Source organism: Carcharodon carcharias, chromosome 2 (assembly GCF_017639515.1).
Source record: "Carcharodon carcharias isolate sCarCar2 chromosome 2, sCarCar2.pri, whole genome shotgun sequence".
NCBI lineage: Eukaryota > Metazoa > Chordata > Chondrichthyes > Lamniformes > Lamnidae > Carcharodon > Carcharodon carcharias.
Genome location: NC_054468.1, coordinates 213,458,334 through 213,476,842, shown reverse-complemented (window position 1 = coordinate 213,476,842; position 18,509 = coordinate 213,458,334). Strand labels below are relative to the sequence as shown.

Genomic DNA, 18,509 nt, shown 5'->3' with positions numbered 1-18,509 from the left:
AATTCAAGTAAAATGCCTTTGATACATTTTACTAATATTGTTTATATGGCTGTTGAAGTTGATAACCATTTCAGTACAAGTTTGAAGATGCACAATGCTTCTTTTTAATGTAAGTTTTTTCCTCCAGATCTTGTCACTTCACCTCCTCAACCTATGCTTAAAGTCCGGTTGCACAGCCACTGATAACTATCTGGCAACACCTTGACCAAACTGGTGTTAACGGAATTTCCACTTTGAAAGGCATCAGCTAAACCTGATCTTTTCCTCATGATCAGGCAGAGTTTTCCCGCACTCCCTGAGGCCGGTGATGTTGGTTACACGGGCTGAGATGAAGGAGGGTATTTTCCTGCGAGCTTCAGATCCCCGCAGTCAGGCTGAAATGGGGAGCCAGAAACCTGCAAGGGGCTCGATTTTAACAAGGCATCAGGGGTCCTATCGGCTGTCCAGAGAGCCAGCAAGAGACCCGCGTTGCCTCCTCTGGGGAAGGCCCGCTGGTATTAAGTGACTCCCAGGCAGTTAAGTAGACAGCTTTTCCCGCAGCACACTGGGGAGGCTGTGGCTACTGCCTCATGGAGCGACCCAGACCATAGATAAGCAACGGCAGGAGGAGCTTCGCAGTGTGCAGGTTGGGGGGAGAGGGGTGTAGGGTGTTCAGCAGTAAGGGCAGGGGTGTGGCTCTCCGCAGGCCCCTTCTTCCCGATGTCACAGTACTCAATCAGACACTCAGTGCTTTTAAACGCAGGACCCCCCCCCCGCCAAGCTATCCCCACCTTGAGTGACCACAAGCAGGCCGCACAGTTTTTTGTGCTGTGCATGCTGCATGTCGACAGGCCCACCTGCCAAAGGTGGTGGATAAGGACTTTAAGTGGTCATTAATTGCCCACTTAAGGGCCTCAGTTGGCTGCAGGGCAGAAAGTCCAACCATGTGTCTTCCTACCCCTGACTTCGCCTCTGGCGGAAGCGGGAAGGCATCAGGGCTCAGGTATGCTACCATCCTGCCTAATTAAATCCCCTTTCTTTCTTCAAACACACCACAAGAGAGATCATAAAATTCCACGCACTCTGTGGGAAACAGTCACTCACCTGTGATTGTCCCCACATTGGCCAATTCATGGCCAGATGGTGGACACGGTGACCTCTTGAAGCTGGAGGGCCTAAAGCAGCAGGAGGTTCCCATTTAAGGTAGGTGAGGGGGAGGGGGCCCTCTCTCCCACTTTTCAAATGTAAAGTAAAATGCCCTTTGTAGTGAGGCCGGCACTGTGGAGGGGGAACCACAGGACAGGTCTGTGGTTGATGCTTTGGCCAAGCAGGCGAGCAGGACTTTTAAGCCTGCTGGTCTGCAGCTGGGGAGCTGCACTGTCCGCCAGTGCTGGGTTGACCAGATTCTTTATTGGACAGCCTGGTCTTTAGCCCGTCTGGCCACTGTCCGGTATTGGCTAGCTTCATATCCAGCATTTTGACCCTTAGTACATTTGCCTTAGTGAAGCACGGGCAGGACTTGTGCTTGTTCCTTTCCCTGTCTACAGCAGCTTTGATATGACAGGGATGCAGAAAACAGTGGGCAGGATTTTCTGGCCCCTCCTGCTGGCAGGATCTTCTGGTCCCATTGAAGTCAACGGAGATTTGAATGACTTGTTGCATCTGTCGCTTGTCTCTTAAACAGCACTGAATCGCCAAGTGCAATGATGTCACTGTGTACATGATGACATCACCTCCTTATGTGATGACATCCCCTTGTGTGTTGCAATGGTGTCCAGTATGTCATGATCCTGGACTAGACCCTCAAGTTTTTGCTAAGACCCGGTTGGGGACCAATAACGTTTTGTATAAAGTGGACAAAGTTTGAGATTCAAGACTCCTGCTAAGAGAATAAAGCCACAAAATTTCATAGGTTTTGAAGAAACAAAAATAAACTGTACAAGGCCATAAAGGTAGAATGACTTACAATGTCTATGTTATACTCTAACATTCAGAGTTAATGTAAGGTACGTGTCAATTAACAGGCAAACTGTGATTGAACATACCACCCTGCACACGAACTAACAAATGCGACCATGGCAGATCACATGGATTTCTCAACAACCCACCCAGACATCAGTAAACTCTGTGGGCTGAAGTTTTCCCGTCGGCGAGCTGGGGACGGGGCCCGCTCACTGACACGGAAATGACGGGAGGAACCCCCGAAGTCACCCCGCCCCATTTAACTCTTCAGGAAGTTGGGGGCACAGCCAAATCAGCTGTCCACCTGCTGACCTGTCAATGGCCAATTGAGGCCATTGATAGGATAATTAAAACAATTAAAGGCCCCAGCGGAAACTAGAAAAAACATGAAACCTCATCCACGGGCGGTATGAGGTTTCATGTAGGATTTTAAAAAGTTTATTAAAGTTTTTGTGAAACTTATTAACATATCCCATCTCGTGTGACATTGACACATGAGGGGAGCATGTTAATGATTTTTTTATTTTTCTATTTTTAGATTTTGAAACCTTTCAGCAATCTCCCTGAGGCAGCACTTAGCCTCAGGGAGATGTGCACACTTTTGCGCGCATGCGTGAAAAAGCGCACTCTCGCATTTGGGGAAATCCCCCCCCTCCTGCCCTCACAGGAAGCGTCACACGCCAATTAAGGCCCGCCCACTTAAAATGATGGTGGGGCCCGCTTCTCCGGCAGGGATCTGGTCCCTGCCCGCCAGAGATTGGGTTGGGCCCGCCCACCTGACAGGCAAAAAATTCAGCCCTGTGAGTCAGCCAATCTTGTTGGAACTCTGTCTGTCTCATGAGGAATTCCAATCATCGCCTTCGAAGATCTTGCCTTGGAATTCTCTCCACAGACGCTCCAGCTTGGACAGCCTCAATGACGACCCACCTTGAAGGGTTTAAATCTCGTAGTCCGTGACTGTTCCCCAGAATTCCCGAGTCTGTACTCCAGCACCAAATCACAAGCACATCTTTAGCTCTTCAGCTGTGCCGTGCAGAATACTACTGCTCCAAAGGGGTACCTTCATCCCAGCGGCCTGAGCATGGTGTCATCAGCCTTCTGCCTCCTTCGATCACCAGGGCTTCTCCTGAGTGCGCTTCAATTGCTCAGGCTTCTTCTGAGCCCTTACCACTTAAAGTCTGCCAACCACAGCCCCTTATCTGCTTGAAGCTTTTTCTCTGCACCTCTTTGCTTAACTGGGACCTCTCCCTATTCCCTGCCTGGGACTCTTCTCTGAATTCCCAATCACATGACTGGGGTTTTCACACCATTTTCTTTTTGCGCAGGCACACTGGGTCTGTGTCCGTGGCCCAAAGAGCTTAAAATTCTGTACTCCTCATACATAGCCCGCTCTGCTGAGGACTGTTGGGGGACTTGGATTACCCAGTACCACCTCTCCAATGCATAAGTTTGGCTTTCATAACAAGTATTAGTGGCCTCCAGCACTGACCACCCTACCTACTGTCTGCAGTCAACCTCTGACAACAGGCCCTGACAGCCTATTCAGCTGTTTAAGAGTCTATGTACTGCTTGTGGGCATGTAGGCCTGTCACACCTGCCCCTCCCCATCCTGCCTTTGGGTAGTGGTCGAGGAGCAGGATGGAGCAGGGGAACCGGCCTGTAGGCTAGCGGCATGAAAGCCTGCCCCCGCCTCTGTTCCCACCCTGACTGGTGTTCAAAATCCAACACTGAGTGCTTCTGAATGAGGGACCCCATCCCCTGCCAACCCCCTCCTCTCGGGTGACCACAAGCAGACTGCACACTTTTTCCTGTTGTGCATGCTGCATATCGATAGGCCCACCTGCCACTGGAGGTGGATACGGCTCTTAAGTGGTCATTAATTGCCCACCTAAGGGCCCCATTTAGCGGAGGGCGGAAAGTCTTAGCACATGCCCTCCCACCCCGAAACAGTCCCCATTGTTTATAACACAAGGCACGTTGATGTCAATATGATTTGCCTGCTGTAATCCTTGGTTGGTTTAAAGGGGTAACTCTATTACCATTGTACAAGACTGTAACAATTCACTACCTGAAGCAGCACACCCAAATCACGAAGAAGCGATTAAGTACACATGGTAATAAGATGCTATTTATTTATTAAACATATTTATTTTTGCAATCAGTGATGAACAGTGCAAGGTGTAACCTGATACCAGTCAGAGCATGATTAAATATACATGGCAATGGCATTTTAATGAGGTGGCAATGGGATGCTGAATGCTTTTGCCCGATTATACAATGACTGTTTAACATGTGGTAACATCAGCTGCTGCCGGAGGACCACCAACTCTTTGGTCGGCCCGAAACCTGCTGGTCTTCCAGTGCAAACAGCTGTTGACAGCAGTGTTGCAGACTGGCACGTTCCAAGGTCCAGGGATGCACTGAATCTTGGGGCAGCTGCCGCAAAGGCTCAATGGGGAAAGGCCACAGTCTAAGGTCCTCCTGCCACAATGGGCTGAAACCCTTTTAAACCCCTTGGGCTGTATGCACCAGAAAATGTTTGACATGAACTGTAAATGTACATTGTAAATATGCATCTAAATTTCCTTGCAAGTATAGCGAAACACCTCGCGTATTGTACTGATAGAAACTCATCTGCTTTGCACTTCTATCTGCTTTCAAATTTGAACTGTTATGTCATGTACTTTTGTAAATTTTATGAATATAGTTTTGGAAAAAGAAAATTGACCATGATGGAAATTACAAATGGTTAGCACTTTTGGACCGACTGAAACGTGGGTGCTCTCTGTGGCGGGGACACCATTTCTTTATTCAGATGTGAGCAATAACTGACATGAAAGAAAATGATATGTAAAGCTACTTTGTGCTACAGTGCGGCATGTCCCCTTTGTACCATCGGCAACAGTGATGAGGAACAATTCAGATTACTTACTGTCGCTGTCCAGTGACTTGTTTATGTATCACTCTTATTTACTGGGTTTTGTTTATCCTTTCACTGACTTTAAATTGAGTAGGTATTATTTAGTTCTAATTGATTTCCTCTTGCAGGTGGAGTGGAAGCCATATCAGGTGGGGTCAACCGTTCAGACTGAGACATGTTACAACAGGGAAGTACTTGAGCCTCATTGATGAGAAAGGCCTCCTTCTCATGGGCAAAGAAAAAGCTGATGTAAAAAGCACAGCCTTCTGTTTCAGATCATCCAAGGTATGCCAAGATAACTATTCACCAGTCTGATCGGATTAATGCTATCATTTAGCCTGTAAAACTGAAACTATTTTGTGTACTTTTTACAAATTCCAGAACCAGTGAACTGACACTTAAGCTTAAGAGGAAACCTAAGAGATAATTGAGGCCAAGGAGGTGGGAATTGCATGGTTTGGATTCCCCAGGCCAGTAGGCATCATTAAAAAGGGAGAATTGGATAGATATTAAAGGGAGTGGCCATTAGGAGTGAATCACTGGGCATAATTTTGAATTTCGACAATAGTGTAAAGCACATGGCATCACCTCACCGCTTGTTACACATGCCTCCTGATTTTAGTTTCTCGTGACATCAATGAAAATGAATGTAAAGGGTTTCTGTTTAATGAGTGATTGCGCATTGTACACTATCATCCAAAGTCAAAATTACCCTCAATGTGCCTTGCCATTATGCTGGATATAGTAGATGATGGACCTCATGACTGGTTCACTATTGATGCAGAGAAACCAAATCCTAGCAAAGATTAAGATGATTCAGCTCACATATCCTGTTATAATTTCAATGATTTAGCTATTTGACAAAAACAAAACAGCTTTCTGATGAATATCATTCCTGATTCTTCAAATTGGGATCTAAGAGATAAGTATAATTGCTGGTCGGCTGTGCAATTGAATTAATCTATCTATCTGCAGCTCAGTTGCCTGTAATCCTTTTGCTTCTATCCTGGATATATCTCAAAAAGATATTTAATATCCATATATACAGTGCGGGCATTCACTGCAGCATGTCACAGCTGAAAAATTGGACAAAATGCACTTCTTTAAAAGTTAGATGCTCCCTCCCTCTGCACACACACACATGCATGTATTAACATGTTGAAACTAGGTGCCGTGTTTTTGATGTCATCTAAGATGTCATCGACAGCAGTATATTGTAAATATGTTGCTTATCCTAGCATTAATTAAATATTGAAGGGTGTTAAATCATTGAACTCTTTAAAAAGCACTTGACAAGATGACCTTGCGTTCACTCACTGCACTGCACCGCACCCCCCACCGCCTGCCATCTCCTGATAATTGCCCCCTTCTGTTTATTGCTGACTTTAAGCTTATTGTGCTCATGGTGCTGTGTGATTTCCTGCCCTTTGTGCTGGCAAGCTGCCCGCTTGCTCCTTAACTTTTGGGAGCTGATCGACTGTGTTCTTATGAGGCCTGAACCTGAAAATGGTTTGTGGCTCTTGCTGAAAGCATCAGACTGACCTGGTGAAGCAGCACAGACTCCACGCCAGATTTGGGCAGAAGTTCAAAATCAACCCATTATTCTTGATTTCTAAATTAAGGAAGGCAAAGGATAGCATTCAGAGAAACAATGGTAATATTCATTTTGATATGAGAAAAATAAGCAAGTTTATGCTGGAGGGAATGAGATTGAAGGCTGGAGTTTAGAGAAGAGCCACCTATCAAATATTAAGCTTTTTCTTGTATCATGAAGGATAATGGAGAGGTGACAAAATTACCCCCATTGTACCTTGCCATTGTGCTGGATATAGTGGATGATGAAATGGGAGCAGCATGAAAGGTAGAATTCCCATTCCACATGGCCACAGTCATTAATGTGGGACAGGTTCTGGGAGGCTGAAAAATTGGGCAGAGGTTTTTCTTGACACTCCTCTGCTTTTTCTGCACTTCATGATACCGCTGTCCTGACTAAGGGCTGAATTTTTAATTTGGGGTCAGGAACCGGACACGAGGGCTAGTTCAGGATCCAGCCTGTATGGTGTGCTTTAGACATGCCTACTATGAATTTCAAAGCTTCTGCCAGTTAAAGATCAGGGGAGATGGTGGCATAATGTTAATGTCCCTGGACTAGTAATCCAATGGCCGAGGGACATGGGTTCAAATCCCACCATGGCAACTGGTGAAATTTAAGTTCAATTAATAAATCTCAAATATAAAGCTAGCCTCAGTAATGGTGACCCTCTCAGTCACCATCGATTGTTGTAAAAGCCCATCTGGTTCACTAGAGAAGGAAATCTGCTGTTCCTACATGTGACTGCAGTCCCACAGCAATGAGGTTGACACTTAACTGCCCTCTGAAACAGCCTAGCAAGCCTCTCAGTTCAAACACAACTAGGGATGGGCAGTGAGTGGTGGCCTTGCCAGCGATGCCCACATCCCATGAAAAAAATAAGGAAAGCAGGCTCAGGGATGGCTGGCAGGCTCTCAACACTGGAAGGCCAAAGGGAGGCCCTGCAGCACTCAGAGATGGGCAGTCATACTGGCTGAGGTGAGAGTTGCTGGTGTGACAATGCAGGCAGTGAGGGACAAGGGCAGGTAAGTTTACTTTATTATTAGAAATGCCACAGCTGCCTGGCTATGATCCTGGAGAGCCAAACTCTCTAGGGCACAATCAGTGGCTGTAGCTGTGGCCCGGCAGTCATTATGGGTCCGGAAAGGTGGGGTGGGAGTTCCTTGCTTGATCCATTGTGTCCCCTGTTTCGGCCCTGAGCCCACCATGTTGGTCTGGGCATGGTCTAGGCCGATGAAGTCTGTCTGTGGCATTCGGTAGTTAATTACCAGCAACTAACTGCCCACTTAGCGTCAAATTGGAGATGCCACTGGGATCTTACCGGTGGAAGACATTACCTTGTGCTGAGGCCGAAACCCAGCAGGTGACTGGAGCTGGCCTCACAGTCGCAGGCTGGGGGGCCAGCGAGACCTCCCTTAATCCCTCCTGGGAGCTGCAGGTGCCAGAGTGTTGGAGCTACAAGCTATCCTGTGGAAGGGTTCCGCTCCACAACAATGGCCTGGCTGCTGTGGCCACATTTACTTATGACAATTTTTGAAGCCCTCAGAGGGTGCTTCCATCTCGAGGAGCCCTCACAGTCTCCTTTCTAAATCAGCACGCCTCTCCCTGTGCTACTGAACGGGCTGCCGGCTGCCCATGGCCTTGGCCCTCCAGCCTGTGTCCTCCCAATATCCCTAATAGGAAGGGATTCCGGGAGGTGTGCTTTAGACACGACCACTGCGATTTTCAACGCTTCAGTCAGTTTTACTTTGTCTCCATTTAAATAGGCGAGCCCTTACTTTTAAAAAGTGACTCCTAGTTCTAGATTCTCCCACAAGAGGAATCATCCTTTCCACATCCACCCTGTCAAGGCCCCTCAGGATCTTATATGTTTCAATCAAGTCACCTCTTACTCTTCTAAACTCCAGCTGATATAAGCCTGGTCAGTCCAATCTTTCCCCATAAGACAACCCACCCATTCCAGGTATTAGTCTGGTAAACCATCTCTGAACTGCTTCCAACACTTTTACATCCTTCCTTAAATAAGGTCACCAATACTGTACACAGTATTCCAACTGTGGCCTCACTAATGTGCTGTATAACTAAAGCATAACCTCTCTACTTTTGTATCAATTCCCCTTTCAATAAATGATAACATTCTATTAGCTTTCCTAATTACTTGCTGCACCTGCATACTAGCCTTTTGCTATTTATGCACTAAGACACCCAGATCCCTCTACACTTCAGATCTCTCTGCACCTCAGATTTCTGCAATCTCTCACCTTAGGTAATATGCCTCTCTTTTATTCTTCCTGCCAAAATGGCCAATTTCATATTTTCCCACATTATATTCCATTTGTCAGATCTTTGCCCACTCACTTAACATATCTGTATATTTTTGTAGCATCCTTATGTCCTCTTCACAAATTACGTTCCTACCTTTTTGTCATCAGCAAATTTTGCAACCATCATACCCATCCCTTCATCCAAGTCATTTATATATATTGTAAACAGTTGAGGTCCCAGCACTATGTCACACCAGTCGTTAAACTTGCCAACTTGAAAAAGACCCATTTATGCCTACTCTCTGCTTCCTGTTAACCAACCAATCTTCTATTGATGCCAATATGTTACCCCCATACCACAAGCTTTTATTTTTTGCAATAACCTTTGATGTGGCACTTTATCAAATGCCTTCTGGAAATCTAAGTACAGTACATCCACCAATTCCCCTTTATCCACAGCGCATGCTACTTCCTCAAAGAACTCAATAAGTTGGTTAAACATGATTTCCCTTTCACAAAACATTGTTGACTCTGCCTGATTACCCTGAGCTTATCCAAGTGCCCTGCTATAATTTCTTTAATAATAACTTCTACCATTTTCCCTATGACAAATGTTAAGCTAACTGGCCTGTGGTTTCCTGCTTTCTGTCTCCTTCCTTTTTTGAATAATGAACTTACATTTGCTATCTTCTAATGGAACCTTTTTCGAATCTAGGGAGAGTCTTTCATACATTTAGGTTGGTTATGGTTTACTGTGCTCCTGTTGCTCTTCAGTATCTCACACGAGCAGCCATTCATCATCTGAGAGGCAACAACAGTGAGTGTTGTCCAGAGTCTGATCCATTCTTCACTTGACCCCTGAACAAGTGAACTTGCAAACAGTAGTTGCGGAGTTAGCCATCAGCTGCAGAAACTTCGCCAGGCTTTAATCTCCCTATTCCTGGAGCACTGAGACCAAATACATTGCTTTGGTTGAGCTTAACTAACTTAAAAGGACCTGGGAAACAAACTGGGACCTCATATCTTAATAGTTCAATTGCCTCATTGGAATTATAGATATTTGTTCATTGCAATTTTTTCCAGCATTTCTATAAACATAACAATAATATGACATGTATTTTCATTTTGGGATACAATAGATGTTCTTGCATGCTAGATATCTTGAATGTCCTCTGAACTTCTCTATGATTTTTGCGTTGTAATCACTCTGATGTTTCCGCTGTCCTCAGCATGAATACAATTTAAATGCAAAATTCCTGATTTTTCAAAGTCCCACAGGTCGTTTGGGTCTCATTGGCTGGGGCTGCAGTTTAATTTCTGACATTGTGCTACTGATTGATGAGCCTGTTTTCTAACGTGTGATTTAGGGTCAAAAATCAAAACCATGCAGGGGCATTTGTAGCCTCATTTTAATATGTAAATTCCTGTATTAATGGCCCCCTGCCAAATTTTATTATTTTTGCTAAGTCTCCACCTTTGTCTCTTCTACGCCACCATGAACAATTAGTCCACATTTCTGCTCCCATCACAGCTTCCATTTACATGGCCCATTTACATTAAGAGAACTGTCCCCTGTTGCAAAACTCAGTGTGGCATTTCCCTCCGTTCCACCAACTTTGGGGTGGAGCTGCACCATTGCCTGATTGCCAAAACTGGCACTACCACAAAAAAAAATTAATTCTCTGAGTTTGACAAGTCCTCTGTTGCAGGTTTGCAGGTTTTGTGACCTGTCAAATGAGGCATATAGCAACCAGACTGAGAAAAAAAATCCTCACCTAATTTCCTGAAGGCACTGGAGTCTTGTTCCCTGGTTTGTAGGAACACTGATGTCATTCTTGAATCATTTTTTATGCCTGAGTCTGGATGTTATTTCTTCATGGGAGCCATGACAGTCCTTTCTTTACCTGAACTGAATACATGTGCACCTTTAGCAGGGGTAATTGGTTAACAAATGAGTTGGAGACCCTAATTAAATTCATCCCCTTGCAAGGCTGTGGTGCTGACTGTAGTGCCTCTCACTATCATCCTAGCTGCGAGCTAACTCAATGCAGACCAGAATTTGAAAATGAGACTTTTCTGTTCTGTATAATTCAGTGCTACATTAATTGGTGCATTCATCTATTGAAGTGGAAGGGTGGGAGGGATTCTAACATTTTTGATGTTATTGACTAAATCTGTAGAGCGGCAAAGAGATTTGAGAGTTCAAGTACATAAACCATTTAAAACTATTGGACAAGTACAAAAAAAAATCAAAGGAGCCTAATGGAATATTGACCTTCATAGAATCATAGAGGTCTACAGCACAGAAAAAGGCCCTTCAGCCCATTGAGTCTGTGCTAGTCAAATAAGTACCTAACTATTCTAATCCCATTTTCCAGCACTAGGCCCATGGCATCGCGAGTGCACATCCAAATACGTCTTAAAAGTTATGAGGGTTTCTGCCTCTACCACCCTTTCAGGCAGTGAGTTCCAGATTCCTACCACCCTCTGATGAAAAAGTTCTTCCTCACATCCCCTCTGAACCTTCTGCCCCTTACCTTAAATCTATGCCCCTTGGTTATTGATCCTTCCACCAAGGGAAAAAGTTCCTTCCTGTCTACCCTATCTATGCCCCTCATAATTTTATACACCTCAATCTCCTTTGCTCTAGGGAAAATAACCACAGTCTATCCAATCTCTCTTCATAACTAAAACATTCCAGCCCAGGCAACATCCTGGTAAATCTCCTCCGCACTCTCTCTAGTGCAATCACATCCTTCCTATAATGTGAATTCCAGAACTGCACGCAATACTCTAGCTGTGGCCTAACCAGTATTTTATACAGTTCCAGCATAACTCCCTGCTCTTAAATTCTATGCCTCGGCTAATAAGGGCAAGTATCCCATATGCTTCTTAACCACCCTATCTACCTGCCCTGCTACCTTAAGGGACCAAGGTCCCTCCGATTCTCAGTACTTTCCAGGGTCCTACCATTCATCGTGTATTCCCTTGTATGCCTTGTTTGGCCTGCCCAAGTGCATCACCTCACACTTATCTGGATTAAATTCCATTTGCCATTGATCAGCCTATCTGACCAGCCTGTCTATATCCTCCTGTAATCTAAGGCTAACTTCCTCACTATTTACCCCCCCACCAATTTTCATGTCATCCGCAAACTTACTGATCAACCCTCCTACATTTAAGTCTAAATCGTTTATATTTACCAAAAACAGCAAGGGACCCAACACTGATCCTTGTGGAAACCCACTGGACACAGGCATCCAGTCATAAAAATATCCTTCAACCATCACCCTCTGCTTCCTGCCACTCAGCCAATTCTGGATCCAATTTCCCAAACTGCCTTGGATCCCATGATTTCTTACCTTCGTTATCAGTCTCCGAAGCGGCACCTTATCAAAAGCCTTGCTGAAGCCTAAGTAGACTACATCAAATGCATTGCCCTCATCTACACACCTGTTCATCTCTTCGAAAAATTCAGTCAAATTTATTAGACATGACCTCCCCTTAACAAAACCATGCGGACTGTCCTTGATTAATCCCTACCTCTCCAAGTGTAGATTACTTCTGTCCCTCAGAATTGCTTCCAATAGTTTCCCCACCACTGAGGTTAGACTGACTGGCCTGTAGTTCCCTGGTTTATCTCTTCCTCCTTTCTTGAATAATGGTACCACAATGGCTGTCCTCCAGTCCTCTGGCACCTCTCCTGTGGCTAGAGAGGTACTGAAAATTGTTGCCAGCGCCCCTGCAATCTCCTCCCTTGCCTCACTCAACGGCCTGTGATACATTTCATCTGGGCCTGGAATTTATTTACTCTTAAGCCTGCCAGACCACTTAGAACCTCCTCCCTTTCTGTGCTAATTTCATTAATTATATCATAGTCCTTCTGCCTGATTTCCATACCCACGTCATCCCTTTCACTTGTGAACACCGACACAAAGTATTCATTTAGAACCCTACCTATGTCTTCTGTCTCCACACACAAATTATCACTATGTTCCTTAATTGGCCCTACTCTTTCCCTATTTATCTTCTTACTCTTAATGTACTTGTAAAATAACTTTGGATTTTCCTTTATTTTACCTGCCAATGTTTTTTGATGCCCCCTTTTTGCTCTCCTAATTTCCTTTTTAAGTTCCCCCCTACACATTCTTTACTCCTCTAGGGCTTCCGCTGTTTTGAGCCTTCAGTATCTGCCATAAGCCTCCCTTTTACTTTTTATCCAATCCTGTGTATCCCTCGACATCCAGGGCTCCCTGGATTTGTTGGTCCCACCCTTTGTCTTTGCTGGAATATATTGGCCCTGTACTCTCCTTAGTTCCTCCTTGAATGAGTCCCACTGCTCTGACTCATATTTACCTAAAAGTAGCTGCTCCTAGTCCACCCTGGCCAAATCATATCTGATCTTATTAAAATCGTCCTACCCCAATTTAGAACTGTGATTTCTGGCCCATCCTTGTCCTTTTCCATAACAACCTTGAATCTAACGGAGTTATGATCATTATCTGCAAAATGCTCCCCCACTGATACCTCTACCACTTGCCCAGCTTCATTCCCTAAAATTAACTCCAGGACCTCCCTATGTACTGCCTTAAAAAGCTCTCCTGGTTGCATTTTAAGAATTCTGCTCCCTCTAAACCCTGTCACACTATGACTAACTCAGTTAATGTTGGGGAAGTTGAAATCCCTCACTATTACTACCCTATTATTTTTACACTTCTCTGAAATTTGCCTACATATCTGCTTTTCTATTTCTCTCTGACTGTTTGGGGGCCGATAGTGCACACCCAGCAATGTGATTATTCCTTTTTTGTTTTTAAGTTCTACACATATGGCTTCATCTGAGGAGCCTCCTAAGATGTCATCCCTCCTTACTGCTGTAATTGATTCCTTGATCAATATTGCGATACCCCCTCTTCTTTTACCTCCTTCCCTGTTTCGTCTGAAGACCCTATATCCTGGAATATTGAGCTGCCAATCTTGCTCCTTTCCCTCATATCAAGGGGGCTGGATTATGAAGAAGAGGAAATTATGCTACAGCTGTATAGAACCTTGGTCAGATCCTTATCTGGAGTATTGAGTTCAGTTTTGGGCACAAAAAACTCAGGTAAAAATTATTACCTGTGTACTTCTTTAGAATGATAACGTAACTTACAGGGTTAAATTATGAGAACAAGTTGCATAAGCTTGGTTTGTATTACCTTGAGTTTGGTAGTGGTGAGGATTATGCCAAGATGTGCTACCTTGTGGACAGTTTTTGGGGGGGCACTGTAATGACTATTGATAAGTAATGATATTTTGATTAGTATGGTTATTTACTGAAGAATTATTTAAGAATGACTTTATTTTCAGGAAAAACTGGATACAGGAATAAGAAAAGAGGTGGATGGCATGGGATCTCCAGAGGTTAAGTATGGAGATTCTGTGTGCTTTATCCAGCACTTAGACACTGGACTATGGCTCAGCTATCAGTCTATAGATGCCAAATCAGCTCGGATGGGAACAGCTCAACGTAAAGTAAGTATTTTGGCCTGGATTTTGTTGTCATTACTTAATTTCTAAGTTCTCTTTCCAATTTATACATTGGGTAGAATATAATGTAAGCGAAGGGGATCTCGCCTGGTGGTTGGAAAGCCAATAATAGCCTTGTGTCACCTCTTTTTGGGTAGGCCAGCTAAATTAAGTACCTATCAGGAGCTTAAATGGGCAGCAGTGGGCCTTCACTGCGGAAGTCCCACCTGCTGAAAGCTGCCAGCCAATCAGACTTCAGCAGATCTTCATTGTTCGACAGCACCAAGGGGGCAGTGGTGGCTGCTGCTGGTAATGTACCCCCTGAGGCCCAGGTTCACTGAGGCATTCAGGCCACAGGTGAGTGATGGTGGGAGGGGTTATCACAGGGTGGTGGTCACTGGGATGGAATGGTAGTGGTTCAGCAGCAAGGGCGTTGGCTCTCAGCCCCTCCCCCACCACCCACCTTCCCAATGCCAGGTACCTTGATCAGGTATTGAGTGCCTTTGCACAAGGGACCACCCCCTAGAAGCCCACAAGCAACCCTGATAGGATTTGCTCTTCGGGCTGCCCGCATGGTGAGTCCCTCTCCTGCCACTGGGTGAATGCCAGCAGTGATGGGATCAGGCCTTTAAGTGGGCATTGATTGCCCATTTAAGGGCCTCAATTGGCAGCAGGGCAGGAGGACTATCCATGAGCTTTCCGGCCATGGACTTAATCAGGACAGTGGCAGGAAGCTGGCGGGGTTTCCAACCACCACCCTTCTGCCCAATTTACTGCCCCTTCCACCACCAAACCTACCTCGAGGAAGGGCATTAAATTCCTGCCATCCAGTGGGAATGTTGGATACCTTGAAGTTAGAGGGACATGTTTAACTGCAGGGCAGAGCACCTTCACAGTGCACTTCTATTCCAAATTTAAAGTTAGGGAGAAAAGCCCTGCTAGATCAGCATGACATTTTACCATTTTACACATCAGTCATTTCCTGGCCCATGAAAACGTGAACTAATGAATCAGTGAAGTGGTGGTCCATTTATGTTGTAGGTCTGCACCTACAAAGACCCGCAGTGAGACTGTCGTTTCACACCGTACCTTCAGAGTGACTTCTGTCCCATAAATCCGGATAGCTTTGAACATCAAAGGCTGAACCCCATCTTCTGATGTTATGACGATAATTTTTATTTGCACACTCCAATCAGAAAAAAAAGAGAAGATACCAACTGCATATAAAATTCTTGAGATCTGCCTGCAATAAGCAATGCTTGCCTTTTCTTTCTATTTCAGGCCATAATGCATCATGAAGGCCACATGGATGATGGCTTAACTCTCTCACGTTCTCAGCATGAGGAATCAAGAACAGCACGGGTGATACGCAGCACGGTTTTTCTCTTCAACAGATTTATTGGGTATACTTTCTTTTGATTACTAGTTGGTTCTTAAAAAAGCTTATTGTGGCGATAGTGCAGATATAGGGAGGTTTTCTGGGTTGCTACAACTCCAGGGCATCTCTTTGGTCAGTTTTGAAATTACAGCCCCCTGTTTTCAATGGAGTCAATCTAAGAAATTGGGACATTCCTTGATGGTATTGTTACTGATCTAGAAGTTAGGAACATCCGACTTACGCTGATAAGAAAATTAGCATTTGTGAAAAACATCATGCCTGACTTTTAAGCCGAGAAATAGTGTTTGTGAGACATGCATATGAATGTTCATTGCTTTTGCACAACAGATCTCTGTCTACTATTTGAATGCAGACATTAACCTATTTATTTGAAATGGCTTAACCCATCAGTTAAAATAGCAAACAGCAATATCATATCAATGCGTTAAGCATTTGTGTGCTATTACTAGCAACTGTAAATTCTAGCATATAGGGTGCATTTATATGTTGCTTGGCATCTATAACATTTTTATTTTAATTTAGCGAATGCAAGTCCCTGAAGCCAAGTGATAGCCTCCTCACTTGGTGAATTTAAGGTGATTAGTCTGCCACTTATTCTGTAGAGGGTACACTCCTCGGTAGTGTGCAGAATTGTTTGTGTCTCTCCACAAGTGCATAAGGGTTTGTACTGATGCCCCAGCAGGATAGGTTGGCTGCACAGGGACTTTGGCCTGTCCTGAACCTGCTTATCAAGGACTACTCTTGCCAGAGTAGTTCAAAATCTGCCATTATATAGCATTAATGTGCCCTGACACTTGTATTATAAGGTACTGTGGCATGAATTTTTCTGCATGTCTGTTTTGTTTATGGGAGAAAGTATCCATCATGACACTAAAGGCCTGTTGATACTTTTTAAGGCTGCAAATAAAGCATTCATGAGATAATTTCTGAATAACACAGTTTCAGCATCTGAACAGTGCTACCGAGGCTCAGTACACATCTAAAATAAACAATGAATGTTTACCCATCTCAAATGAAGATAATGTGTGAAGTAGTTGTGTTTTCATTATTTAGTTTACCTTGGTGGGTTTTTTTTTGCTATTAACATTCTTTTAATGCTTGACCCTAGATGTTGTTTTTGGGGGATACTGGGGGTAATTGAACTCTCCCTAAATAGGACCAATGGAATTCTGATACTCATCCCCCCTACGAATTTGGAAGAGGAAACCCTCGAGCAGAATTGGAGGAGGACCATGGTGTCCAAAATTATTTTTGCCTGCTGTGTCATACACAGCTTTGTTTTACAATGGGGCCTTGCAATGAAGCAGACAGGAGATGGCAGATAGTGGCAACCAGTTGTAGTGGGAGACTGAAGACCTGTCTGCTCAGAGAGCTGGCCACTCAAAGAGTAATAGATGTCAAATTTAGTTACAGGTTTTAAATATCCAAAGCACAACAAATTTGCATTGTCAAATATATCATTAGCTCCATCAACCCAAAAACATTTTTCTCTTCAATGACCATAATCTGCCTCATATCAAAAACTGCCAGGATGCATTATAGTGTCAGTCATCCAGACTTTTATTAACCCTCACAGTGTGTGATTCAGATATATTCGATGTGCTTTGCTTTCACTCTTCCCCTGAGTGAAGGTACAATCCTATACCTCTAACTACTTGCCCAGTGGGAACGCAGATCTCAAGAGGCTCAGTCACAACATCTGTTAAGAGTGCTTACGTCGCTAAGGGCTTGTGCTTCATTAATTGAACGAGTGACTGGACAGAGGAAGGAAAGAAAGTAAAAGTAGGGTTTTATCTTTGTGCCGGAGATAGCCCTTTAAACTCTCTACCTTAGTTCTTTGGTTGCCATCAAGCTCATAATCTACGGGGCACTTTACTAATGGCTCTCTGTAGTTGCTGCAGCCTGTTATATTCACCCTTCTCATCCAATTCAATAGGAGAGTGGTTCTTATGATGTTTTCATCAGCATAATTCATTTCAGCTTCTGGTCACACCTCCTTCGGCATGACTGCAGGAGAGTTGGGGGAGAAGGTGATATCGTGTTTATGTCACTGGACTAGTAACCCAGTGGCCCAGGTTAAAGCTCTGGAGGCGTGGGTTCAAATCCCACCATGGCAGTTGATGGAATTTAAATTCGATTAATAAATCTGGAATATAAAGTTAGTCTCAGTAATGGTGAACATGCTAATCATCATCGATTGTTGTAAAAACCCATCTGGTTCACTAATGTTCTTTAGGGAAAGATAATCTGTGTCCTTACCTGATCTGGCCTACATATGACTCCAGACCCACAGCAAAACGGTTGACGGTTAACTGCCCTCTGAAATGGCCTAGCAAGCCACTCAGTTAAGGGAAACCAGGGATGGGCAACAAATATTGATCTTGTCTGTGACACTCACATTTCATGGAAGACCTGCTGAGCTGTATCTTAGAACCAGAGAATCATACAATGGGAAACCATTTGGCCAGTTGTGTCGATGCCAGCACTTTGCGAGAGCAACTCACTCTCCTGCCTTTTCCCTGTAGCCCTACAAATTTTTTCACTTCAGATAATTATCCGATTCCTTGTGGAAATTCATGATTCAACCTGTCTCCACTACACTTTCAGGCCCTGAATTCCAGATCCTAACCATTCGCGTTGTTAAAAAAGCTTTCCTCACGTCGCCTCTGGTTCTTTTGCCAATCACCTTAAATCGGTGTCCTCTGGTTCTCAAACCTTCCACCAATAGGAACAATTTCTCCCTATTTATTCAATCCGGACCTCTCGTGATTTGCAACACCTCTAACAAATCTCCGCTCAAACTACTCTTCTCCAAGAACAGTCTCAGTTTCTCCAATCTGTCCACGTAACTAAAATCTCTCATCCCTGGAACCATTTTCATGAATC

The 18,509-nt window shown here is 44.3% G+C and overlaps 1 protein-coding gene across 1 annotated transcript in view; it reads left to right on the top strand.

Annotated features, from left to right (window-relative positions):
- The window catches only part of ryr2a (ryanodine receptor 2a (cardiac)), an 806,696-nt gene that overhangs the window by 362,226 nt on the left and 425,961 nt on the right, over nucleotides 1-18,509 (top strand). The window contains exons 11-13 of the mRNA XM_041213076.1: nucleotides 4,990-5,146; nucleotides 14,066-14,230; nucleotides 15,506-15,627. Of these exons, the coding sequence (XP_041069010.1) occupies nucleotides 4,990-5,146; nucleotides 14,066-14,230; nucleotides 15,506-15,627 (444 nt within the window). The remainder of the gene's footprint in view (nucleotides 1-4,989; nucleotides 5,147-14,065; nucleotides 14,231-15,505; nucleotides 15,628-18,509) is intronic.